Source organism: Colletotrichum acutatum (assembly GCF_030867785.1).
Source record: "Colletotrichum acutatum strain CBS 112980 chromosome Unknown BDZ83scaffold_96, whole genome shotgun sequence".
Classification (NCBI taxonomy): domain Eukaryota; kingdom Fungi; phylum Ascomycota; class Sordariomycetes; order Glomerellales; family Glomerellaceae; genus Colletotrichum; species Colletotrichum acutatum.
Genome location: NW_026849090.1, coordinates 17854 through 42906, shown reverse-complemented (window position 1 = coordinate 42906; position 25053 = coordinate 17854). Strand labels below are relative to the sequence as shown.

At 51.2% G+C, this 25053-nt stretch overlaps 9 protein-coding genes and 1 non-coding gene across 10 annotated transcripts; 4 read left to right on the top strand and 6 right to left on the bottom strand.

Annotated features, from left to right (window-relative positions):
• Nucleotides 1-221: 221 nt before the first annotated feature.
• On the bottom strand, nucleotides 222-1804 carry BDZ83DRAFT_722123 (major facilitator superfamily domain-containing protein; the record flags this gene model as incomplete). Its single annotated transcript, XM_060512440.1, is given in 4 exon segments — nucleotides 222-329; nucleotides 342-1180; nucleotides 1235-1617; nucleotides 1677-1804. 4 exon segments carry the CDS (start codon nucleotides 1802-1804, stop codon nucleotides 222-224), a joined length of 1458 nt encoding a protein of 485 aa, XP_060361469.1.
• Nucleotides 1805-3661: 1857 nt separating this feature from the next.
• BDZ83DRAFT_585355 (FAD dependent oxidoreductase-domain-containing protein) lies at nucleotides 3662-6346 on the top strand (the record flags this gene model as incomplete). The annotated part of the gene is made up of 1 exon (XM_060505840.1): nucleotides 3662-6346. The coding sequence occupies one exon, from the start codon at nucleotides 3662-3664 to the stop codon at nucleotides 6344-6346; it is 2685 nt and encodes an 894-aa protein (XP_060361468.1).
• Nucleotides 6347-8220: 1874 nt separating this feature from the next.
• Nucleotides 8221-9117, bottom strand: BDZ83DRAFT_654779 (uncharacterized protein; the record flags this gene model as incomplete). The annotated part of the gene is made up of 1 exon (XM_060510748.1): nucleotides 8221-9117. One exon carries the CDS (start codon nucleotides 9115-9117, stop codon nucleotides 8221-8223), a length of 897 nt encoding a protein of 298 aa, XP_060361467.1.
• Nucleotides 9118-9809: 692 nt separating this feature from the next.
• BDZ83DRAFT_632066 (uncharacterized protein) lies at nucleotides 9810-11318 on the top strand. The gene is made up of 2 exons (XM_060508942.1): nucleotides 9810-10741; nucleotides 10843-11318. The coding sequence occupies exons 1-2, from the start codon at nucleotides 10003-10005 to the stop codon at nucleotides 11271-11273; spliced, it is 1170 nt and encodes a 389-aa protein (XP_060361466.1). The 5' UTR covers nucleotides 9810-10002; the 3' UTR covers nucleotides 11274-11318.
• Nucleotides 11319-12047: 729 nt separating this feature from the next.
• On the top strand, nucleotides 12048-14147 carry BDZ83DRAFT_654777 (uncharacterized protein; the record flags this gene model as incomplete). Its single annotated transcript, XM_060510747.1, has 4 exons — nucleotides 12048-12105; nucleotides 12460-12783; nucleotides 12932-13200; nucleotides 13356-14147. 4 exons carry the CDS (start codon nucleotides 12048-12050, stop codon nucleotides 14145-14147), a joined length of 1443 nt encoding a protein of 480 aa, XP_060361465.1.
• Nucleotides 14148-14548: 401 nt separating this feature from the next.
• BDZ83DRAFT_461878 (putative NADP(+)-dependent dehydrogenase) lies at nucleotides 14549-15762 on the bottom strand. The gene is made up of 2 exons (XM_060503241.1): nucleotides 14889-15762; nucleotides 14549-14799 (listed from the first exon to the last, which is right to left on the bottom strand). Exons 1-2 carry the CDS (start codon nucleotides 15592-15594, stop codon nucleotides 14627-14629), a joined length of 879 nt encoding a protein of 292 aa, XP_060361464.1. The 5' UTR covers nucleotides 15595-15762; the 3' UTR covers nucleotides 14549-14626.
• A 299-nt stretch (nucleotides 15763-16061) lies between these two features.
• BDZ83DRAFT_632058 (peptide N-acetyl-beta-D-glucosaminyl asparaginase amidase A-domain-containing protein) lies at nucleotides 16062-18451 on the bottom strand. Its single transcript, XM_060508941.1, has one exon. The coding sequence runs from the start codon at nucleotides 18338-18340 to the stop codon at nucleotides 16406-16408; it is 1935 nt and encodes a 644-aa protein (XP_060361463.1). The 5' UTR covers nucleotides 18341-18451; the 3' UTR covers nucleotides 16062-16405.
• An 808-nt stretch (nucleotides 18452-19259) lies between these two features.
• BDZ83DRAFT_t223 lies at nucleotides 19260-19340 on the bottom strand. Its single transcript has one exon. It is a non-coding gene; the product is annotated as a tRNA-Gly (tRNA).
• A 1083-nt stretch (nucleotides 19341-20423) lies between these two features.
• BDZ83DRAFT_585352 (uncharacterized protein) lies at nucleotides 20424-22951 on the top strand (the record flags this gene model as incomplete). Its single annotated transcript, XM_060505839.1, has 3 exons — nucleotides 20424-21651; nucleotides 21705-22815; nucleotides 22873-22951. The coding sequence occupies 3 exons, from the start codon at nucleotides 20424-20426 to the stop codon at nucleotides 22949-22951; spliced, it is 2418 nt and encodes an 805-aa protein (XP_060361462.1).
• An 81-nt stretch (nucleotides 22952-23032) lies between these two features.
• On the bottom strand, nucleotides 23033-24016 carry BDZ83DRAFT_585303 (uncharacterized protein; the record flags this gene model as incomplete). Its single annotated transcript, XM_060505835.1, has 3 exons — nucleotides 23033-23629; nucleotides 23689-23766; nucleotides 23855-24016. 3 exons carry the CDS (start codon nucleotides 24014-24016, stop codon nucleotides 23033-23035), a joined length of 837 nt encoding a protein of 278 aa, XP_060361461.1.
• Between the last annotated feature and the right edge of the window lie 1037 nt (nucleotides 24017-25053).

The window sequence follows — 25053 nt, the reverse complement described above, 5'->3', positions numbered from 1 at the left end:
ATTTATTGCACTTTTCCACAGGGATTGGTTAACGAATACGGGTCCCGCGAATGTCTTCCCAGGAGCTACCTATGTGGCCGTTGCTGACTGAAGGCTGCCCCTGTAATTCTAATTTTTGAATCATGCATCGTGATAGCCAAAGATTCCATTGTCGTCTCAGTGTCACTTCTGTGTGAGCCTAACATTTCCCAAATTTTCTTCGCTCAATTGCCGCCGGTTCATCAACTCTCAGTATCCTCCCTCGGCATCTCCTCTAACGAAGTCTGGTTCCCAGATGCCGGCTCTTTAATCGTGATATACTGACTATGAGCCCTGATTCTGCTCCCGTACTTGTATAGTACCCATGGTACTGGCACCAGAACTACCGAGACAAAGCCTAGCAGACTGCTTGCCCACCCGATCCCCATGGAGGAGAACATTTGCACCGTGAACAGCGGGAACGCACCTCCACCCGCATATCTCAGAAGGCTGTTGGCACTGAGAGCGCTCGCGCCATGCAACGAACCATAGGAGTTCATAATGTACAGCGCGCCGCTGCTATAAACCATAATGTTGCCCACGGCAAACGGCACAGACGCAATGACTGGACTAAGCCAGTAGACACCCTTGTCGGCTGTCCATCCGAACCAGAACAGGCTGGCCGGATTGAGTGCGCAGCCAACCATGGCGCCATAGAGGCGATACTCCGGGGGCACCGCACCAACTCCATATTTTGCCTCCAGCGCTGGGTAGGTCTTGCGGTCAATGTAGACCACAGCTACAAAGCCGATGACGCAGCCCAGCGCGATAGAGATGAAAGTGAGACCCTGCTGGCCTGGGGTGAAGCCGTAATGGCCCCCGAAAACGTACGGAAAGGCTGCAAAAAAGCTGTAAAATACAGCGAAGTTGAATGCCATATAAATGGTCATGAAGAGCACGATTGACTCGACAAAGAGCATTTTGAAAGGTTTGAGGACGATACGTTGGATGATCGCACTCGAGGGGAGGGCAACCTTGGGCGAATGTGCTTGAGGCGCATCAAACTGCTTCTCAGCACGCATACGTCTCTGGAGGATAGTCTTCTTGTATGTTTCGAATTGTGGAAGGGCATAGATGTAGTTGAAGGCTACCATGAAGAGGACGACCCATTCAAGCCACCGGAAATCCTTCTCCTCAGCCAGAAAGCCCCCAATGACAGGTCCTAGAATTGACCGTTAAAACGATGTTGAAAGAGAGCAGCTGGAGAGGTTCTTACCAAAAGCCGGTCCGAGGAACGGAGACACGAAGTAGAAAGGATAGACGAAACCCGCCAGCGCAGGTGGCCATAGATCAGCGTTGGTCCCGCCACCGACGGAAACGACGGCGCTCCCAAAGAAGCCGGCGAAGAAGCGGCAGACAATCAGTGTCGTAAAGTTCTGTGCTAGTCCTGAGCCCAGGATAAAAAGTCCAAAGACTGGAACAGTGCTGAGGTAGACGATCCTGCGGCCATAGTATTCACTCACGGGTGCGGCGATGATGGCACCGAGGCCCAGAGCCCAGAGAAAGAGGGAAAGGCCGAGGAGAGACGCAGTATGTGAGACTCCAAATTTTTCCGATACATCGTTGGCGCCAGAGGTGTAGACGGAAGAGGCGAATGACCTGGGCGAGTAACATTTAGTCTGAGCCTTCAAGTTGTCTTCAGAGTGTATTGATCTTACACGTTAACGCAAAGAAAGGCCGGAATGCTGGTGCTGTAGATGCGCTTCCACAATGGCCAGTTGTATGGGCAGTCTGGATCATCTGGTCCCCTCCAGTCAGGCGGGTCAACTTCTTGTGGGTTCGCCATGCTGCTGGGCAACAAGCAATTGTGGGAATCCTCGTCTGAGCCAGATATTCAGCAAGGAGCTGGCGATCTGTGGCCTTGATTCGAGTTCTTTGATGAAAGTTGTAGACCGACAAAAGAGGGGATGAAGAGATACTTCTCAAAGGCACTTCCAATAGCGGGAAAAAATGACTTTGCTTGGTACAAGAGTAGCTTAAAGCAGAAATGGCAAATTTTCCACCTCGACGCGGTGGAAAGCAAAGGCCCCTGACTCTGACGATGACCTCCCCCCAGGCCAACCTCACCAATGAGAGAGAGTCAACGAAAGTCGCCCTTAGAAGGTAGGACATCAGGATTTTACACAAAAAGTAAGCAAAACGAGGAGCCCAGCCCCCGCGGAACCGCAAGGTCTGCGAAGTAGGGGTCGGCCCGTCACGTCACTAACGGTGTGCATTAGCTCGCCAGCCAGCCTAGGTCGCGTATCCTGTCAGATGTAAGGCGCAATCTCACGAGATCCATCCGGAATGCCGTATGCGGCATCAATTCGCAACGCGGCCAATGGAACCACCCACGTGAAGCGGCGAAGCCAGTAAGCAACCATAATCTTGTACGTAATGACATACCTAAAGTAGAACACTTCGTCAACCTTGTTGAACCATCCTCAACCTCTATGTCTGCATCTTTCTGAGTTTCTGTCGAAGTTCGCTTGCATAGGCAGTAAGCTGAACCCTTGTTCGCAAACGCCCCACTGTACTGCTTGGCAAAAGACCCTTAAGTCGATTCAATGAACACCGGCCCCATCTTCCGGGCGGGCGTGTTGATTTCCCACCTCCCTCTTGTGGCTGGATTCCCCGAGCCCCGCCAGGGAAGCATTTGTTTTCTCGAACCTCGCTCAGAGGCAATTGGATATTTGGTTTGCCAACCTTGAGAACTATGCGTCTTCGCCGTGGATGTCTGGCCCTATTTCTGCCCTACGGATGTCTTGAAAATTCTGCCGCAGCAAGGCGAATTGCAAATGAGGGGAATATTTTGTATCCCCTTGATCCACTATACCTACTTCGACGTCGTCTAGGCAGCAACAAGCAGTTCACACGAGAGCCCTTGTCAGTTGTTCGGAGGGTTTATGTCTAGTCCCAGAGGCTAGACTCCGACACAGCATCGAATTGCCCCGAACGATTCACAGTTACTGTAGGTAAGGCATAGTAATGTTACACGCGAACCAAGCCTCAGTAGGACTTCAATGTCAAGCATGTTTTCATCAGATTCGTCATCAAAAGCGGTCCGGCCTCACGAGCTGCTGATGAAGGGTGAATAGGTTAGTTCGGAACGAACGGTTGGACTCTTCTAGCTAAATTTGACTCGGCCAGAAATGATAATGGTCGAATTGCAATCACTCAAGTCCCGAGACTTGATTCGTCAGGCCGAGCGGCAAGTCGGTGGAAATCCGCCGCAGGACACAACATCTGGAAGGGGCCACAAGAGCATCTCACGACATGTCTTGGAATTTCTTGCCGCGTGTTCAGGGTGGCACCGTACTTCTGCATGTGCTTTGAGTGCGGTGCTGCAGTCATCTCAAGGATGATGTGAAAATTTGACGAGACGGCTGTCCCCCACGTCGCGCATCTACAGCCTCCTCTCATTCTAGGCACCCAAGTCGTGATCCGGAAAGCATTAGAAGTTTCGAAGAGTTCCTTCGGCGATTTTCTGTGGCAAGGCTGTCTGCCGTAGTTGCTCCATGGACTTTCTATAAGAAGGTAGGTCCGGATGCCAGTGCTTGCGTCTGCTGAATCAAGCAAATCAGTCGAGCACGAACTCTTCTCTTTCCTTTCTTTGATCCTTTTCTTCGAGCTGCTTTCGTTTGGATAGCAGGCAAAACTCATCATGCGGTTTCTTGTTACCACAACCATTCTTTCCATTCGTGGCGGAACGAAAAAGTCCACTTACATCAGCTTACACGATCCCCAGTCTGATCTTTCCACCCCTTTATCCAACCACGATGAGGTAGATGTATGGATCTGCGACGGCTCAGAAGTCACCGGTGATCTGATGGACCAGTGGTTGGAGCAGTCTAGCCACAGCCCCAAGTCCATGCTCGTGAGAGATGCTGAGGCTATCTCTCGTTTGAGACAGAGCGCTAGGGGTCGCTTATTCGATATCGCCGCCTTCCCTGAGTACGTGGATGGTCTCTCAAAGAAGGAGTGGGAAGAAACTCTCTTTCGTGAAGCAGAGATGCTTTACGCCAAAGCCCGTGCCGAAGCTGATACTCAGCGCGTCAACGCCAACATCGAGGCCAAGGGGTCTTCACCGAGTGAAACAAACGTTTTGCTCATCGGCGCTGGCATCATGAACCTGATCGCCGCCCATCTCCTTGCCAGACGCGGTTACAAAGTTCGCGTCGTGGACCAAGGCCCCGACCCCCGGGCTTGCCAGCTCAAAGACTGGACTGCGCTGGGAGTCACAAGCGGTGGCCACAATGCCCGCATGTTCACAAACACCGAGGCAGACAACTACAACGAGCAGGACAGCGAGATTTACCAAGACATGCAGTCAATCTTCCGCAAGACTGTCCGTGGCGGTGGCTGGAGTGTCAAGTCTCCCGAGGATCTCAACGCCGCGGAGAATGACTGGGTCAGTGCTTTCGAGCGTGTTCCAGGCTGGATGGCGGCGCACTTCAAGAAGAATATCCATGAGGTCAACGTTGAATCCGGAAAGCTCTGGAGGGAGCTTATGAAGAACGAACCTCAGCTCTTCGAGGATGTCGGGCTTCACGAAGACATCATACGCCTGTACGTTGAGGATGTGGCCTTGGACGCATCGGTTGGGCTCAACCAAAACCTGGGGGCTCTTCTGGAGGCACCATCTACCGAGGAATTCTTGGAAAAATATCCTGTATTTCGCCCGGCTGCAGCAGCAGACCATCTTGCTGGAGGCATCATCGTGGACGGTTTTACGGTGAACATTCACTTATTCGTGGGCAAGGTGATCGATTCCATCTCCAACCTCGGCGCCGACTTCCTTTGGGACTGCGAGGTCCAGGCCATCCAGCGCAACTCCGCAGGCGAGGTGACTGTTTTGAAGTCAAAGAAAGGCGACTTGAAGGCCGATCACTTCATCTTGAGTCCTGGTACAAACGGCAGCGCACTGCTTCAGGGAACGGCCAGCGAGAACCTCATCCAGGGAGTCCTAGGTATCTGGCTGCAGATTCCCAACTTGGACCCAAAGATGCGCAACTCAATGAAGATACATAGACGAGGACACAAAGTCGAGGATATTAACATCACTGTGGCAAAAGACCGCGAGACTGGGGAAGACATCCTTGTCTTTGGCGGCGCATACGGCTACGTCGGCCTAGGCCGTCCAGACCCAGACTCTCCTGAGATGAAGGCTCTCTACGACGAGCTGGAAGAGGTTGCGCGCATATATTTCCCGGAAGGGTACGCAGCCGCCAAAAGCCGTGGCCCCAACGCCATGTACCCTGGGGGACATCGCAAGTACTGTGTTCGCCCGTTCACACCTACTGGTCTCGGAGTATTCGAGAGAATCCCCACAGCAGGCGGCGGCCAGCTCATCATCACTGGTGGCAACAACACGGGTGGCTTCGCTCAGGCGCCCGGAATGGCCCGCGCAATTCTACGGTCGTTCTTGGGCGAACATGATCCTGTCCATATTCTCTTCCACCCAGATCGTGGCAAATTACCTCCTGCAGTCAACTACAGGTCTCGTACCCCGAGCCCGAGCCCGGCCTTGGCAAGTATCGAGGCTCAGAAGACCCCACTGAGGCTACTCCTCGTTTGCTCCGACGGTCCTCAGCACCGCTACCTGCGATACCGCCTAGACCAGGCCTTCCCTGGCTACCGTTGCGTTCAGGAGACTAGCGACGGTCAAGTACGGCAGCTGATGAACAAGGGCCGTGTTGTCGACGCTTGCTGGCAACAATACCACGGCCTCAGACGCGGATTCTTCGGCCACGATGTCCGACGCGCAGCGCACTTTGATAAACTTGTGCCACAGGGCCACATTTCGCCCGCGCCAGATCTGGTGGTTGATAGCGTCAACTGCCGCGCAGTGTGGGATGCTACCGAAAAGTGGCAGCCGGAACTAACTATTGTCTCGGGGACCAAGTACATTGGCAAGAAGTTGATGGCACGGGCGGGACTGATGATTAATATGCACACTGGCCACTTGCCGGAGTACAAGGGCAACCACTGCATCTTCTTTGCATTGTATGATGGGGCTGTGGACAAGGTTGCGTCGACGCTGCATCAGCTAACGCCAGAGCTTGATGGGGGGGATGTGCTTGATAGGGTGTTTCCGGACGTTGACCCCGAAGATGACGAGGATACGTTGTACACCAAGTGTCTCGAGAAGTCGATCGATAGATGCGTGGAACACATCGGACTGTTCTCGAAGGGAAACACATTGGAATTTGTACCACAGAAAGCTGGAGGTAGGACATTTCGGCACTGTGATCGTACGCCAGCAAAAGAAATTGCGTTATGGTGGTCACTGAAGGCAGGCGTTTTATCAAAGTCGAGCCTAGCGAGGAGAGAGGTTGACAGAGCTTAAGGTGCCCCATTTCATAACAGTACTTAGATACATACTATCCTATTGAGTGCTATAAGGCGACAGTACATTAGTCTCTAGGTTCATTTACCTATCTATTCATTCCCAAACTCTCCTAGAGAAAGGTCTGGAAAAAAATCTGCGGAAGTGAATTTGCTTCTGAAATCTAGTTGCAACCACTACGCTATCACTAATCCTGATTCTATCTAATAGCTCTCGCTTGCACGAGAACGACACATTCTCTCAGTCACGTTGAGACTACCTTGCGGTTTGCTTAGACTTGCCATTTCTGCCTCTATGCGTCTTATCTGTCGCGCAGATCGCTTGACCGTATCCCTCATTCTTTTGTCCAAAGAGCTGAGGTCTTCTTTGGTGGACTACTTCAAATACCTCGAGCCGTCTTTGATCGGTTTCTTAAACGACCTCACCTGGGAAAGCTTTGGCCTTGTTGCAAGAATCCTTTTGCTTTCCTACAGGGCTTTTCGGAAGGCTTTTGTGTCCAGCTTGCCTCGCTGCAGCTTCGTGATTTGTCGGGTCAATTGATTTACGTGACTTTGCATGCCGTCCAGCTTCTCTTTCCCGCTTTTCCCCCTGTTTTTTGAGGACTTTCGTATCTTGTTGACGTAATTTTTGAACTTTCTATGTACCCAATCATTTTTGACGAGGTTGAACAGGATCGAAATGACAGGGGCGAGCGTTTTCATATACTCCTTCCAATCTGTCTGCGTGTCTTCGGTTTCCAATTGCTGAAAGCGCTGTATCATGACCTCGAAAGGCGTGTTTCCTGGAAAACAGTATTCGCTCCGTTTAGTTGTATCGCCTTGCCAGCTCAGACCTTCTTAGCCGTACGTGGTCCATGGAGTGACCGATCTATTCCAACGATCGTTAGATAGATGTCAAACAACAAGATGTGTTATTGACTTCGTAGGTTTTCTTGGTTTCTTTCTTTGATGGTATATTCATTGACGACTGCACAGGTGTGCAAAAGGTGTCGGTGGTACTGATGGGGATTCCATACGCTGTTTGTAGGGAGAAAACTCCGGGAATGAGCAATGTTGCGACCAGCTGCAGTTTTATCGGCGTTGGAATGAGGAAGGTTCAAAAACTAACATCCTCTTTCTAAGCTAATAGTTAGTGAACAAGGCGTTACTTTGCATGATAAAAAAGTCGTCGTAAATAGTAGTCCATGTTGCTCCCGTTCCTACAGGCTTTCTCATCGCACCGAAGTAAGGTTTCAGCCTCACTGCCACTGTCTGCCCCGTAGGAAGTTGGTTCCGAAGCGAGTATACCATTGAAACCGTAGGGCTCATCCTTCCAATCGTAAATATCGGTGACTTTGGGAGTGAACTATCCGCCGCTTCTCGTCAAATAGATAGAGCCTCTCTCTAAACTCCATTCAAAGCGTGCATCACAAATAGGGCATATTGTTGAGTGAACGCGACCGTTATGCGACGACGATGACTCTGCGTACCGAGGATCACTTGCGGCAATCCTAAAATCTCGCGACTAGGATCGGCTAAATACCCACGAAAAGGCACTCCTTACGCATAGCGGTGGATTTGGGTGGCCTTCCAAGATGATGAGTTCAGAATCAGGATCGAGGGGCTCCATCAGCTGCTCAAAAATCCTGTGAGGACAAAGCAAGCGTCCAAACCTTCCTTGAAGCTCCTCGAAGTTGGTTTCTAGAATCATGCCGTCAAATGGTTGGTCATCTGATAATGGCGTCACGGGAAACTTCCAAGATACGGTATAAAACCTTACCAAGGACTTTGCTCCGAGATTCGTATTGAATGTCCTGATCTCTCCATGAATTGAAGGCGGCTTCATTTTCTGTATCGAAAGCCCCTCGCCGATCTGTCTCCAAACTGAGCACTCCTCTAGACACCATTCACGTGGTGAAGGTACATTCTTTCTCCTGTACGAAGCCAATCGACTGTGGCTAACTGTAAATCCTGTTCCAGGATGGCAAGTGGTACTGAGATATGAGCACAGAGCTGAATGAAACCCTCGGAGAGCCGGCAAAAACGCTGATGGCCGAGGTTATTCCGCCACAGACTTGAGAATTGAAGTCTCGGGTGGTCCTTAGCGCAGTACGAGCAGAAAAGGCTGTCCCCTAGCTTCGACAGACGCTTTCTGAAATCTGCCGACTCCTTTGATGTAAGGCAAGCCTGGCAGAATGCTTGTTCCTTCGCAGCCCTCACCACGGACTCGTCCATCGTCAAGTCACTCGGTGAGCTTGATTTATTTGAGGAATGCAGTTTTTTGAACGTGCGGTCTTGATTTAAGCGCCAAAAAGTCCAAGAGACTTGTCGCAGCATGTAAAGGTCGCTAAGCTTGGACTCGTGCATGATTGGTAGCAAAATCTCATCCGGTAAAGCAATCATTCGGCTATGATGTAAGTTGGCAATGAGTTTGGCTTCCCAGCTGTAAATTCCGCTGGGTAGACCTGGCATCAAAAATTCCACTCGATTCGTGCTGTAGATGGTGTTTGGGCCGGTAATTTTGCAGGTATTGGCCTTGTCGCCGGTGTCAGAATCACTGGTGATCGTTTCCCAGTCCCTGTCCACGAGGCCTTCATCTCTTGTGTCTCCGTCGATATTTTCAGATCCTGAGTTGGATACGCATGGCATGCGCATTTGCTCCATTGCGTCTGGTTCTCTACCAGCGATCTTCTTGCCCACATCATATAGATCCTGATTTTCTTCGATGTCCTCGTTCCTTTCAAGGCCCCGTTCCCTCCAAGCACTGATGATAGTGCTGATTCTAAAGGACATCATAGCGTAGCGTCAGGCGGAATGTTGATGGATGGAGGAGACAGTGCTACTGTGAGAGAACTCTAAAAATGGTCCTGGTGATTGTGTTGAATATGTTCAGATCTTTGGTTCAGTTCATAGTATTTGAGCGAGACACATAGCGGAGATACCAGTGACTCATGGATAGCTTCAAGAGTTTTCGCAGGAACCTAGATGGGCTCTCCGCATCAAGGTACATCTTGGAGTCATAGCTTGAAGGGCGAATTTGAGTTTCGAATCTTCTCCATGGCTTGCATTTCAACTTGAGCTGTGCTCACAATATTCGTCCACGAGCAAACGATGATGCACTATTATCTCCATAGACAGATTTCTCATCCTCCGGACTTCTTGACAGGAACGTTTGCTTTTCCCACTGAGTACGGAGCAATCGCATGTGCAACGATTGGGGGGGGGGGATCCAATGGTGTCAAGCAGCGAGTCTAAGAAATGGACAAAATCCGCGTGTTTCAATCGGGTTCCAGGGCAGAAGCGATCGGTTCTTGGCATTCACCGGGCCGCAGCCGAAAGCTCGGCGCCCGCGCCCTCCGAGTAGCCCCTTGAACAAACCCGGTGGCATCTCCGATTGACTGACCCGTCCGATCGGGCCCACCAGAATAAAGAATGGATGAGCCCCCTCTAGCCTTGAGCTCTTGGCCAAGAGTGGCGAAATTGCTCTGGACAGAGCCCTGCGCCACGGGGCAAGATCAATTTCTGTTCAATGCATACGGACCGGAGCGCTTTATATAGCAATAAGGCTGAGAAGATACGAGAAGTGGTCCCAGTAGCCAGGCCATGTTTTCTTCGGAGCCTCAAAAGATATAACGTCGAACGAGGTGTTTGTTTCCAACGGTCCAGTATCTCTAGAGTATGACTCGTCAACGAGCAGAGAAGCCACTCTTTCATCATCTCTCTCTCTCCACCCCCGACAACTCAGTCCGCAAAACCATGTCTCCCATTCAGGAACCCAGCGTTCCCGCTCTCACGGAAATGGATCAAAGGGGGGACGTTGTCTTCGTCGTCGGAACGGCAGTCGACAACACCCCTGCCCGGAGCTTCCGCGTCTGTTCCCGGACAATGGCACGCATCTCCCCCGTCTTTGACCGCATGCTACACGGCAACTTTGCCGAGTCTAAGCCGACAGCACCGAGCTCTGACCTCATCGGCCTTTCACCATCCGGAATGAACGGAACGACGACATCGCCGGCGAGAGATTGGATCGTCCACCTTCGCGACGACAGGCCCGAATCTTTCGACCTTCTCGCGAGTATCGCTCATAGCCAGTTCCAGAGAATCCCGCGAGCCTTGTCGATTGCTAAGCTTTACGAGTTGACGGTACTGACGCACTACTATGACGCGACTCCCGTGTTGTCGCCTTGGCTCCAAACTTGGGTTTCGGGCATCGCAGAGTCACCAGAAACGACCAGTAGTAGCATCGCTGGACCCGAGGGAGAGCTTTTGATGCCCAAATTACTGTGGATTTCGTGGGAGTTGGGTCATAAGCAGCTCTTTGAGTCGACGGCACGGCGAATGGTAATGGAGAGTAGTGGGAATTTGTTCGGTGACGAGAGCGGGCTTGGCGATTTGAGTATGCCGCCGGACGTCATCGGTGAGTCCCTTTCCCCCTTAACTGTAGCAACCCTATTTGCCTTCTTTCTCTTGTGGTTATAAGTTGTCATGAGAATCTCTTCACTGAAACCTATTCCATAGAACGAATCGCTGCCATCAGGACGCAGACAATTCAGTCCATCATGGACGTCTTCAGCACTCTGGCAGAGAAGCTCGTCAGCGTAGATGAAGGGCCTCGGTGGTGCAGACATGCGTCATACATGGGGCCGCACCGGTGCGAGAGCATGATACTTGGCAGCATGACCTTTTGTCTCATGAGGGCAAGTCTATGGCCGATTCCAGAGGCTGACGACATTGACGAGAGCGTATTGACACTATACTCGACACTGATGAACCTAGTGATCCACGACATTGGGCGGCCGTCGGATAAGGGCGGCGTTGATCACAGCGAGTGTAATCCCAGGGGCTTTTTGATGGAAAGAATTAAGAACATTTTGGCGGACGTGCCGAGCCCTGTAGGGGAGGCACACCGGAAACAATTGGATAGACAGATACAGAAGCTACTTGTTTGATGATGGTTACATATAAAATAGGATAGACAAAATGGATGCAAAATACTTCAACCGTCGTTAAGCCAGTGCAACATTTTCACCGCGGGTTCTCTCCCAAGAGAGTATGGCTGAAAAACAATTGAGATTGCAGCAACCCAATTACCAAGACGAGTTGATGCAGTGTCTGAGTATGCGTAGACTCGGCATATTGATTGTCAAGAGTTTGAAGGTGCATCGTGGCTTAATCTCTTTATATCCAGTCCTCCTGTTCATCCTTGGGTGACGTAGCCTGGGGTGTTGGCAAGTTTGTTGACTCGTTTTGCCTTTGACTTTCTCGGGCTATTTTAGAATCTACCGTTTAAACTCTCTTTTGACACCAAAAACTCTCATTTACCTCCTCTCAAAGCTGTGCGAGGTTACTTTGCTGGAAAACGAAATCGTCGAAATTCTGGCATCTGGTGTTGACGCCAACGGCAAGAGGATACTTGGTATTGCTTTGTTACGGGATCTAGGGGTAAACAATCGCAATAGTGTGACCAGGGATTACGGGTATTGAGTGGTTGCAAGTTGCAAACGTATTCTCTGCAGTCCTAGCACGATCGAACAAGCTTATGCAAAGACTTTTTCAACATTCTCGATTAGCGCTTCTGTGCGGCCGAGACGGTGAGACCTCGTTGATGAGGCGTGGTGTCTCCTCCCAGCCCCCTTTTCAGAACCGGAACAACTCCCGAAAGATCCCTGGTGGCCAGGCTTGCATTTAGGGCTGCTGCGGCGAGCGCTAATCGGGCGTCAATAATGCCCGAATTCGGCGGACGACCGTGCCACAGCCGACGGGATGAACAGGCCTCACTGAGTAAGCATAGCCACTGGAGTGGGTTGACTACCAGCCAACGTACGTTAAGTTTCGGTAGTGGAAGTATTTTTATCTCTTCATACACCGAAATCCGAGGCGGGAAGAGTATCGAACAGGAGTATCACCATTCATACATGCACTGAAGTCATTCCAAGATCGCGAACTGCTTCGACTTAGCTGAGCCTTCCGGTAAACCGAAAGTACATGGCGAAGCAACTCAGAATCGAGAAAACATCGATGGCAACTCAACGGCATCGGCCATGTCGAGAACGCGGAGCGGCTGTTTGAACTGCAAACGCCGCCACCGCAAATGTGACGAGGGCCGACCCGAATGTTTACAATGTATCGGCCAAGGGATTGAATGCGAAGGATACCAGACCGTCCTTCGATGGGGCTCAGGTATCGCCTCGAGGGGGCGCTTTGCCGGAGCGCTTGTGCCTGTCGAGATCGAAGCGCCTCCACCCGCCAAGCGCAAGAAGAAATCCAGGCTTGATGAGAAAACAAGAGAAAGTGACGGCCTTGCAGTAGAAGGCTCGTCTGGGACTTTAAAACAGCTCGATTCAAGTGCTATTGCAGTTCCATCCACAGTACTCACAGCCGCGGCTGGTTTAGGCGCGGCGCCACTCGAGACAACCTGGCCGGGTCACACAGAGCAGGACAGGCGTCTTTTGGAAGAATGTGAGTCAAATGATCATGGCGTGGCTTATCATACCTGTGGAATTTTCTCCCGGGTTTGGTGGCGTGCCAGAATTGAATGCTCCATGCCTCAAACCTTGAACTTCATACGCTATGCTGGCCACTGACAGAGTATCTTATCCTACTTTAGTCAATGAAACCACCGTCTTTATGCTTCATTCAAGTCGTCGGGATGGCTTGTTCAGATCGAAGCTTCGCCAGCTAGCAGAGAGATCTGAAGCGCTCTGTGCTATTTTGCTGGCCACACACCTCTACATTTCGCATCCAGATGATCCTTCGCAGCTTTTCGAAGAGTACTACCTTCGAGGCCTCTCGCTCTTCCGCAATCAGTTGGAGTCATTCCATGGGAGCGTTGATCTGGGCGCAATGTACGCTGGGCTTTTTATCTGCACCCTGAATGTGAGTCATCTTGCAAGCCGTCAATATGACACTCACGTGCCTTGCCGTGATGCACGCAATATGTTATGTCTCATCTCCTGAGCCTGATTTGCAGTGATTCCCGCCGTAGAGGGCCTTTTCTATAAGTTTTCAGTACTAATTCTTAATGAACACAGCTATTTCAGAGTACTCCTTGGTCCATCCACCTCGAGCTCATGACAACAGTCTATGGTCTCAACAGTGACCTCCACAACTCACCCGTCCTATCTGAACCTGAAGCACGGTTTGCGTTAGAGCTAATGGGTCTCATGGATATGCCGACCTTCGTTCGCGGTCGCTCAACCTTGTCATTGGGGATCTGGAGAAGATTGCGGCTTGCACAGGGTTCAATAGGTATGAAGAGAGGGGGCATTCAATCTGTCTCAAGCCTCCCAAGATCCTTGCTCGACATTTTTGCGAATATTCAGGGCGAGGACTCTGACACAGATTTCTTGCAATGGTTTGGAGAACCGGGAGAGATACCGCAGATTCATCTATGGGAGGCATACCGTTTAGCAGGTATTCTGACTGGTCGACGCCTACGCAACCGAGCAAATACAGGCATCACGGCAGCTTCATCAATATCGTGCCCTGCCGCTCCTTCCGCCGAAGTACTATTAGGCCGCTTGGTCGCTTCCATTGACGCGCTCTGCGACGCGACCAGCCGGCCCGAATTTTCAGAGCTTCTAACAACAAATGCACTGCTCTATCCCTACGTAGCTGCACGGCTGGAAGTGGGTGTCTTGCTTCGTCAGCCCACCTGGATGGAATCACTCCGGCGAGTAACAAGAAAATACCAACCATACGGCAAGACGGCGAATGCGCGTAACATTGCCGAGATGCTAGATGAAGCCTGGGACTTAGAAGACGATGCGTATGATATTGATGAGCAAGCAAGACGGCGGAATGTAGAGGTTGCCCTATTCTGAGGAACTACCACGAAATTTTACTATGGGAGTCTGTATCTTCCTTTTCCAAGGCGGTACAGGGTTGACAGTGTCATGAGAATTCTTTTCATACATGTCTTTCAAAGTTATCCGTATGAACTCTGCATCTCATAACCGTGCTATATTCATATATTTCGAGCCGGACTTGAGTGAGCTGGCCCAAACTAGCAAGATTTCGGTGAAGCATGGTTGGAATCAACACCTACATCTCCGCGACATACCTTTGCTTGGAACTGCTTGATTGTATACTTAATACATTCGTACTATTGTGACATCCACCTGACCCCTGATAATGCATGTTATCAACAGAAGAACTTGCAAGGTAATGCACTCATGGAATGAATTACGCACGAAACCATTCCAAGTGTTTGAAGCTATTTGCATGTACCGCACGTTATGACAAGATCAAGAAGTATCCTTTTGACCGAGGACGTCGCCTCAAATAGTCAGTTGAGGCAATTTCACTTGTGCCGTGAAAGTCCACTGAGCACCAAGCTCAGTTCCGTACCATTTTCAATCTCGGCCCTACGAGCCTTAAGCTCTTCCACATCCCAGTTCGCGAACACGAACTGGCCATTCAGGAAAGATGTCTCGGGGCTGGTGACCCAGACCAGAAAGTCCGCAGGGAGAGAGACTAGGGCGAGTCAGTGGCGAAAAGATAGCTGAAAACGTCTCTTCTGTTAAGGCATCACGGAAGGGGTGGAAGTATAGAGGAAAGCACACCATCATCGTAAGGAAACTTCAGCCCCGCCTCCTCGAGTTCCTTCGCCATCGGCGTTCGGATGACACCAGGGTGAACCGTCACAGTTCTCAGCTTATCGGAATTCTCCGCAGCCAGATACTCCATCAGTTTCGGCAGGACGGCCTTGCTGACGACGTAACCACCCATTCCAGGGACAGGAGGCATGAGCATGCCCGCGGTGTTGAGACTGACTAAAACAGGCTTCGGACCGGTCCTCTTTCCGGAGATACTAGTGGCCAAGAGAGACTGCGCTACGTTCAAAGTACCCTTGATGTTGACTTCCAGCGCTTTCCAAAGTTCTTTGACAGGCATTGTCGAGATTGGGCCGAGAGCCGGGAGCACACCAGCTGCGTGGATGACGATGTCAATTTGTCCAAAGGTAGACACAGTCTCAGCCATGACAGACTTCATGGCCTTGGCATCGCTGATGTCGGCTCCGTGAAGGCGAAGTTGCACGTCAGGGCCCTTTTGAGAGATGGTTGCGGCTGTCTTCGTCAGGGGTTCCGTGCGACGGCCGATGAGAATCAGGGCCTTGGCACCGGCGGTGGCAAAGGAGGAAGCCGCCGCCTGTCCGATGCCTGATCCAGCTCTGGTGATGAGTACGACTTTACCCGCAGCGGAGTTGGCGGGATTAGATGCAGAGATGGCCGGGTAGCTGGCGCCGTGGTTGACCTTAGTGTAAGACATCTTGTAAGCTGTGAGAATTTCTTAGGTGACTTGTGGCAATGGAAAGAAGGAGAAATGACGAAGATTGAAGTTGATATGAGAAGTATCATTTACATCTTGAGCTGTACGCGGCATCTTGCTAGGTTTTATACTACACCTGATTTGCTTCATCAGTTGCGGTTTCTTGCATCTTGCCTTAGGTTGCTCAACTGTTGTGTTTGCGAGGCTTCCAGATAGTAGAAAGTAAAGCCTCAAAGGTCTGTATTATTAATGATCTTACCAAGCAAGGGATGGTCTTGGAGGGTATTGAGACCGGAAGATAGATTGGTAATTGTGATTGAGTTCCAGCTCTGAAGAAATGCGGAGATACGATTACCTCAAAGAGGCACCACCGAGGCTCCCATCAAAATGTGTTTGCCCACTGCTTGATAATATTACCATAGGCGTAGATTTTTGTAATGGTTTGCTAGATAAAGTTTCGGGTTTAGCTACTGCCAAATTCGTCTCGTCTACAAGACAGCGTGCCGAAATTCCGGGTGACAACAGCCGTTGAACCTGGTACTCCCGCGCGGCCCGTGGATGATGCGGAACTATTGAATGTGCTTAAACAATCGACTTTCAGAACCTCATAAACAACGACGGTGCACCAGAACTTCAACGCCAACGCTTGGAGCACCTCATAGTGATCCCGGGCCCCTTCTACTGAGCATACATAGTTCAAGCCGTGCACTGATTATAGTATTCGTTCAAGCCTATTTCCAGAACTATTGTTCTAATTATTACACGTATCTCGAATTTGAATTGATATGTCAAATAAACCCCGAGACCACTCCTAGGCGCGCCCCGTCACAGCTTTGCCTGCAATGACTTCTTTGTCGGCTATCACAGAGTTGTTGTACGCAGTCACATCACGGAAGTAGAGCTCCGTTCCCGGCGTCTCGTAAGTCCCGTCACTATCCAGTCCCCTAAGACTGAAGATCTGGTGCGTACGTCCGGCTCCCGAAGTAACGGTGTTGTCTGCGTATCGGGAGTAGTTCGCGGTGCCATTCCTATCCGTATCAATGACGCTGCCTACCCATTTTGACCCCTCGCCCTGGAAGGCTTCAAGGCCGGTCGGGTAGACGGTGTTTCCCTGGACGTGAAGCTTGAGGCCTTGATCCAGCTGTGCCCATAGGGTCAAATTTCCTGCCGGGAGGTATGAGGTAGTTGTGTTGCAGTAGAGTGGGTACGAAAAGGTCGTCTTGTAGTCCCAACCAGGAACTTTCGACGTCTCCTCCCCGATTGTCGAGAACGTGTTGATGCCTCCGTAACCGTTGGCATACAGACCTCCGACGTTAGAGTATGAGAGACTCTGCTTCCATGTGGCCGTGCCGTTGCCCTTCTGCGTAGTGAGGAACGAGGTGATTGTGAAATCACGTTGCACCGATAAGGAATAGTCCAGGGTCGAGTTGAAACCGGTAGCGTTTTGCTTGAGCGTCTGTGAGAAGGCAATGGAGGGCTCAGGGTTTGTTTTCTTGGAGATGACACCCGTCGTGATGCTTCCTTCGTCGTCAAGCCATAGGAAGACCTTGCCTACAAGGTACCAACTACTACCCGTGGTATTTGTCAGACCGGCGCTTGACTTGCCATCGTCCACTAGACCGACAACCTTGATGCCAATAGTGTGGTTTTTCCCATCACAAAGAAGAGGCAGCCATGGGGTAATGTCGATCTCGTGGTCCCGCAAATCGAATGCGTTGATACCCACAATCGGGCGATGGAGCTGCGGCACAACACCGCCAGTGAAGATATCCGGGAAAGGCCAGTGCACACCCGCCAACTGTCCGTCGATGAGGACTTGGACTTCTCTGAAGGGCGAGTATCCCGGATAACTACCTACATCCGGCACAAAAGCATCGACGGCTGACTGCGGGACGTTGCTCCACCAAAACTCCTCGTTCCCTTGTCCCTTGACAGACGTGGAGAAGACGGCCCGGTTGACGTTACGAGGGAATTGAACAGAAGCAGTGGCGTTCTCTTCGGGGTAGGTCCAGAAGCTGGCAGTGACTGGGCTCTTGTTGGCAGAAACTGGCAGGATGAGGTCCGCTGGCGCTTGTCCTCCGGTCTGAACGGGGCTCTTGAAGAAGGTGGCCGTGAGAGTGGAGTTGAGCAGGCCCGTGTAGACGTCCGTGATGACATTGTCAAGTTGGAAGATGAGAGTCTGCGGTTCTTTCCAGAGTGATAGATACGGCGTGGAATCCTTCAACCAGGTCCAAGTAATACCGTACGACGTGGGCTCGGCGGTGGAGGTCGCGAAGATGTTGACATTGCCCAGGTATACCGATCCCCAACGATCAAATTGCCTGCCCTTAACTTCGACGGTGAAGTTGAGCACGACGTGATCAAAGTCAAAGTCTGGGGGTGAATAGTTTCCAACGAAAGGGGTGCCATAGCTGTTGGCAAATTGGTGCTCCATCAACGTGACCGTAACTGCTTGCCCTGTAGGCTCAAGGACAGGCTCGGCCACTTGGAAGGTATCAAGCAGTGGTGTTCTCGTAGAGGCTGGCGGCGCGGTCGCGCTAGGCGTGACATCTGCGTCGTATGCGATACGATCCATATGAGCCAAGACATGCCCGACTCTGGGGCTCCGCACATCCAGCTCTTCGTATTGCGCCGCGCGCTGGACGTGGAACTGCTCTCCGCAAGCCAAGGTTGCAAGGGATCCGAGGAGAAGGAGTCCTTTGAGTAAGCCCTGCCCGCCGCCGGGCTGGTTGTTGATTGTGCCCATTGCTTCGTCAGGAATACTTCTTGACTACTTGATGGCTCAGCAGACACCTCCAATGCCTTGCCACAGAGACGAAGTGAGCAAAGAGTTGGTGACGGCGACATTCGAGAGGTGGGACGGGCGTGGTTTAAGAGAGTGTAATGGAAGAGCGGGAGTCCGGCAACCGGCGGGATGCACGTCCGGTGGGGCAAAGTCACCAAAACCGGCAGGTGACAGTGGGTGTGATAGGATCGCCATAGCGCCATTACATGGGTTGCCCAAGCAAGATAAGATGAACCCCTGGGCTTCGACGATTGTCAAGGTTCAACGGCGTCGAAGTTATTTTACAACAGATATTAATACTCCTTTAACCCAAATACCGCAATCGGGCAGTGTTTCTATATGTGAAGCAGGAAGAAAGGAGATAGTTCTGACCAGATTGAAGTGAGATGCAGCTTTGAGGCTTCTCATATTCAGAAAGCATTGTCGCATCGCGGTATATAACGAGTACATGATTGACTTTACAGGTATTTCGCGTATCACTGCATTGAACATTCTCACTCTAAATGAGTATGTTGATAATGACACAATGTTAGTCGGCTCATTCAATGCATTCTCAAGAAGCGTTACGACGCAGCTGATCCTTGCCGACCGAAAACGTCAACTTACAGCCGTTACAAGTTCGATACACGGAACACATAATAGAGCTAGTTGCACCAACAGCATGTAATGGCCAAGCCGACTGGAGATCGAGATAACATACTCTCCGTTCCTAAATATCTAATGCCCAGCCAATGCTTGAAGTCCCGGTCTACTTTCATGGACAGTTTTGACTAACTGCTATTGCTGGTCTAGCTAGGTTCATGCCGACGAAGCAAAAATCAATTGGATCGACTGTCTGTCAAAATCGCACAGCGAGCTCTGACGGCACGAGGCAAAAGAATGCGTCGAGGGGGAATCGAACTCCCGGCTCCCCGACGCTGCTTGATGGCAACGGAGAATTTTACCACTAAACCATCGACGCGATTTATCGCAGGTGTTGACTGAGAAATTTTGTGCTCTGGAGTCTTATGCAATATGGAAAATTATGGATCGTAAGGGTTGCGGCAATAATGAGGTCCATCGTGAGCAAGGGTCATGATACCCTCAATCACGCGCTAGGGCGTGGACCTACGGAGTGCATCTGAGGTGGGGTAGGGAATGAGCATGAATAAGGCCCGAAAACCTATGGGGAAACCACATGGCATGGAATCGCGAACGAGGCTTCTAGAAGTAAACAGCCTGCCTTTGTGTTGATTACGGCTATTTTTCGCTTTACTAAATATTGTTGCGTCTTCTTTCCGATGCCTCAGTAAGTCTCAACTCATGTTGGGCCTATTCCTTGTGTTCTGTCTTAGCACTCATTGCTCTGCTGAGCGATTTTGTGTCGTAAATTGTCGAATTTTCTTCGTAAGAAGAAAGATACCAGCTGACTTTAGTACGTGCACCTTGTTCTCTTGCAATCATCGACAACGCAGAATTTTAGGCATCGATTGATATCTCCACTGGTGTCGTTGCTCGAGGAATTACCTACCCCAATGTCTACTGCCATTTGACCGCAATTGACCGCACTATTTGCATCATCATCTCTTCAACTTGAACCAAGGCAATCACGTTTGGGGCAGGTAATACCTACAGCAGCAGCAGGATTTAGTCAGCCAGGTCCGAGATGAGTAAGGCGCCGACAGAATGGCAGAGGGATCTTGCCTGCATGATTAGCGCCCATATCACCGCCCTTCTTTGACAACCTCCCCACCTCACTGTGATCAATGCGCCCCCATCCTTCAAACCCCCACCACCGACCAACATCGGCCAACTTCACTGCGTCACGTTGAGGATTACTGTCAAGACTAGAGAACCTTCAAATCTGCGCTCACTGCGACTATTGCAAGCCGTTCGACGGGAAGAAGCGATGGAAAGGTCATTGTCAATGGCCGACAATGCTCTGACAAATGCGCGATCCAATGAGGTGGACGATGATTTCGACCTCAGTCTGTTTCTCTCCGACGAAGCGTTTTCCGATACGTTTCCCAAAGGCTCGAGGAATCCCAACGATGCAGTGGATGGAATGCAGTCTGAAGATGGACGGATTTCTGCATCTTCAAGCGTGTCTGGGGGTGTCCCACTCTTCGAAGAACGTGAGCCACTACAAGACACGTCGAATACCACGGAGGGCGGAACGAAAGTGGGCAGTCGCTTCACATCAGCAAACATCAGAGTCCTGAAAACATGGTTCGAAAACCACGAGCGGCATCCGTATCCGACCCCGGATCAGGCCGAACGATTACTGAAGAAAACAGGGTTGAGCAAACAGCAACTTACCAACTGGTTCGCAAATACCCGTCGGCGCAGGAAGATTCGCCCAGGCGGGGCCTCCACGCCCGCCCGGACCGAGGCTGGTTCTAGTCCCATAGACGTGCCCGTTCGACGACCAACGCCCATGGCATTCGAGCAAATGAACCCGATGCAACGATGGGAGCACTCTCCACCAGATAGCGAGCCTGCTTTAGCTGCCGATATTTCTCGCGCAGTCGCTGCATCATCTAAGCCTCCAGGACTCTTGGGCCGCTCTCGATCTTCGGCAGGATCTTGGGAGAACGCCTCTAGCATCAGTAGCGTTGGCACATCTCAATCAAGTGGGGGGTCGCGTTCCAATGGTTCGGCATACTCCCATGGCTCTAGCAAATCTCCGACCTCTATGGAGACACTCCGAAAGGACCCAAATCGTCGGAGAAGACGAGCAATGCTAAAAGAACGAAGGGGAAACAGGTTGAGCCTTCGACAGATCAATACGTACCAATGCACCTTCTGCGCTGAAACCTTTAAGACAAAGTATGACTGGCAAAGACACGAAAAGTCCCTTCACCTCTCACTTGAGGAATGGGTGTGTTCTCCGCACGGGTCGACCACACAGCACCCTGAGAAAGGGGAGATTTGCGTCTTCTGTGACGAGGCCAACCCAACCCAACAGCACCTCGACGACCACCATCAAGCAGCCTGCTCGGAACGGCCGGTCAAAGAGCGTACGTACTACCGAAAAGATCATCTCCGGCAACATTTGAAACTTGTACACAAGACAAGTCAGATGTCTAAAACCGCCGAGACTTGGAAGGTTACCACGGACAAGATTCGGTCAAGATGTGGCTTCTGTGGAATCACCTTTGACTCATGGGCGACGCGCGGGGACCACATTGCGGACCACTATCGAGACGACGGAAACACCATGTCAAATTGGAAAGGGGATTGGGGTTTTGAGCCCCAAATACTCGCAAAAGTCGATAACGCGGTGCCTCCTTGTAAGTGAAACTTACCTAGTCTTTAAAACTCCAAAAACTCACCATTCCACAAGGCGTAATCCAGTTTGAACAAAGTGCGCCTGTTCCGTACTGCGCAAGTGTTTCGCCGGCTGGTTCGGCACCGAGTGCATACGAACTCCTCAAGCTTGAAGTAGAATACTTTGTTCGTAACTACTTTGAGGAACACGAGCGACTGCCCTCGGACGATGAGGTCATCTACGAGGCTTGTACTATCTTGTACGCCTCCGAGTTTTTCAGGCCCAGTGGCACGCCGAATGCGTCATCCTGGCTTCGAGACTTGTTGATGAACGATACGGAGTTGTCTGAAAAGGCGCGTCTCCGCCCAATGAACCAATGCTATCAACTAGCCAAACTTCGCGCGACTCAACTCCAGATAATTGGCAAGACGGACATCTTTGAGGACTGTGAACTAGAGGCTCAACTATGCAGGCATCTCAGAGAACACCTCGTTCTAGGCCTCACGCCCTCTGACGATGATCTTCAGCAAGAAGCTTGCGTCATTCTGAACAGAATAGAATCGGCATCGACGAACCCTTCAAGAAGATTTGCTGGATTCATAGTCCGCCTCATGTGGAAGTCAACATCGTGGCTGGCACCACTACGTCAGAGGGCCGAAGCCTTTGCAGGAGAGTCCTATGAAGAACTAGTACCATGTCTAGATTCCATGGCGAACACGTCTGGTAGTCACCTCAGCAGCTTCTTCACGGGGCTAGCTGAGCTGAACCAGTTGACGGGAGAGGCAGAAAGGCTAATACCAATGTCGGCTGGCAAAGTACGACCAACCACTCGATTGGGATCAGCTTACACACAGATATCTTCAAGCTACTGCGACCCCGTCGACGATCAAGATTACATCTCCCCGGGCTTCAGTTTCGATTCTATGTCAACGAAACCCAGTGACCTATACACGCGGTTGCAAACTGCCAAATCAATCTTTGAAGGATCTGGACACTCGCTTAGACGATCTGAGCGGTCAAGAGGCACTGATATGCCGTTCTTTCTGAACGACCCTAACAGATATGCTCGTTTGGAAGGGGAACTATCGCGGTTTGTTGCGACCACCATTTCACCTCAGAACCCCAACATGCATATTCCTTCAGATGATGAGCTCAGATACCATGCAAGATGGGTAATTTTCGATGAGTCAATACTGCCATGTATCCCATTGTAGGATCACGCGAACTGACTTACCTTTGGCAGTGATGACCCGTGGAATCAAACGGCTGCAGACATCCCTGAATGGCTAGCTGAATTCAAGAAAGGGGTCGGCCTGGAATGAAAACATTGAAAGTCAAAGAAGCCCTCACTTGACCACAGAATATCATCCCGACTTTCTGCTCTTAGACGACAAGCACTCTACTTACACTACACGGTTTCCCTCGAACACAATCTCGTTCTGGATCCTCCCAAGACCATCAATCTCAACTGCAACAATGTCCCCATGTTTCAAAAACACACCGCGCGAGTATCCAACGCCCCCGGGCGTGCCCATCATAATCACAGTCCCCTTTCTCAACGTCGTCCCTCGCGAAAGATGCACGATAACCTGCGCCACTGACCAGATCATATCAGACGTCTCCGTCTCCTGGACGACCTTCCCGTTGACCCTGGTGCGGAACCGCAACGCATGCGGATCCGGAATGACACTCGGCGACCAGATGGCCGGCCCGATAGGAGCGAAACCATCAAAGGACTTGCAGTAGGAGTACTGGCCACCCGAGGCGCCGGGGATCTGGAAGTTGCGGGCGGTCACGTCGTTTCCTGCGGCGTACCCGAGGACATAGTCCAAGGCGTTGTGAAGAGTCGCGTTCTTGACGTCCCGACCAATAATGACGCAGAGCTCACCCTCGTAGTCTAGCTTGTCCTGCGCGTCATGGTGGACAATGATCGGATCGTGGGGGCCTGCGAGGGCATCTGGAGGCTTTGTGAAGATGATGGGAAAAGCGCATACGGGAAGCTATGAGCCGCTGGTTTAGGGAACCGTGCAGAATACTTCAAATGGACATTTTTACTTACATTTGATTCTATCGCGTATCGGGCATAGTTCAACCCCAGGCACATTATGATGGGCGTTCTTTCCAACGGGCAAAGCAGCTACATCGCGGAGTCGGTCGAATCAGCATTGGTCTTCGCGATGTTGGAAGGAAAAGTCCACAGACTAGCTGGCCGCAAGCTCTCTAACACTTACTTTTACCGCCGTGTCCCTGATATTTGCTCTCTCCAGTCCGACATCTAGATTCCCGTGCAGTCTCTCGATAGTGTACCCAAACTCACTAGTTCGTACGAGATTGCCGTAAAATACACTCCCTTGGTGTTCATATCTCACGAGGGCTTGAAATTCCATCGTTGCACATTTGACACCATTCCCATTAAGCTCGAGGAACATTGGAAAAGAACTGCCTTTCTTTAGAGCAGCCGCGACTCTGCGACAACGTGCTTTTAAACATGAATCCAGCAAACCACTCGAGTGCCTACATAGCTTTACGGATCGCTCGTCTTCGATGCATCTTGAACGGTCGGTAACTGATTATTTTCTCGTCCGCACCCCCTGGAGACCGAAGATGCCGTCGGCAGACTCGGGTGGTCTACCACGGGCCTCATGACCTCTCTAGCAATCTGCATATCGTTCGCGGCGCGGCGCGCCGCGAACGCCCTGTACCCGTGCACGGCAGCGCGCAGATAGGCGCTGGGCTGCACATGGAATGTTGAGATGAAGAAACCAAAGACCGGATCGGCGATTTCGGGGAAATTTGTGCTTTTGGGTGTCATTGGGAAAAGGCAGTATGATTTCTCAGCTTTGGGGCAGGAAGCGGCGGATATCGCGGGGTTGGAGATCGTGGAGCCTGTTCATGTTCGGATGAGTTTTTGCCACGTCCCCATGGAGATGTCGGACACGGAAACATGCCAGTCCAGCGGTCACCGAGAAAGTGGAGAGCGAAATCCGGAGTGGTTTACCTAGGTAGAGTGAGTAATCGAGGACGCCGATGAAGGAATGAGGGCATAAGGTGTTGATTGATTACTAGAGGGATTTCCCGTCCTTTCTCACTTTATTCCGACGTGAAGGGCATCTTCGGGATACCCCGCTCCGAAAGCGAAACTCGGCTATTCCGAGTAGATCAAGCGCAAAGGTTCTAATTGAAGTTTTGAGCCGCAGGAGGACAAGAGCGTGGGGGCAATTGGGTTGCCCTTTTTAGCTTATTCAAGGAACAGCGAAACAATTATCCAAGGCCGGACGCTAGAGTGAATAGACTCGGGCCGCAAGTAAGAACCGCGAGGCCGTCGAGGGTACCCTCTATCCAATCAGATTCCACCGAAAGCGATGTCTACCGGGTGACATATGTAGCTAGCCTTCGAAAAATTGGTCGTGTCCAAGAGATTTAC

Coding starts and splice junctions, on each gene's coding strand:
- BDZ83DRAFT_632058 (XM_060508941.1), bottom strand. CDS start 18,340: ATGGGCACAATCAACAACCAGCCCGGCGGCGGGCAGGGCTTACTCAAA.
- BDZ83DRAFT_632066 (XM_060508942.1), top strand. CDS start 10,003: ATGACTCGTCAACGAGCAGAGAAGCCACTCTTTCATCATCTCTCTCTC. Junction 10,742..10,842: donor TATGCCGCCGGACGTCATCG/GTGAGTCCCTTT, acceptor CCTATTCCATAG/AACGAATCGCTGCCATCAGG.
- BDZ83DRAFT_461878 (XM_060503241.1), bottom strand. CDS start 15,594: ATGTCTTACACTAAGGTCAACCACGGCGCCAGCTACCCGGCCATCTCT. Junction 14,800..14,888: donor GAAGTTTCCTTACGATGATG/GTGTGCTTTCCT, acceptor GACTCGCCCTAG/TCTCTCTCCCTGCGGACTTT.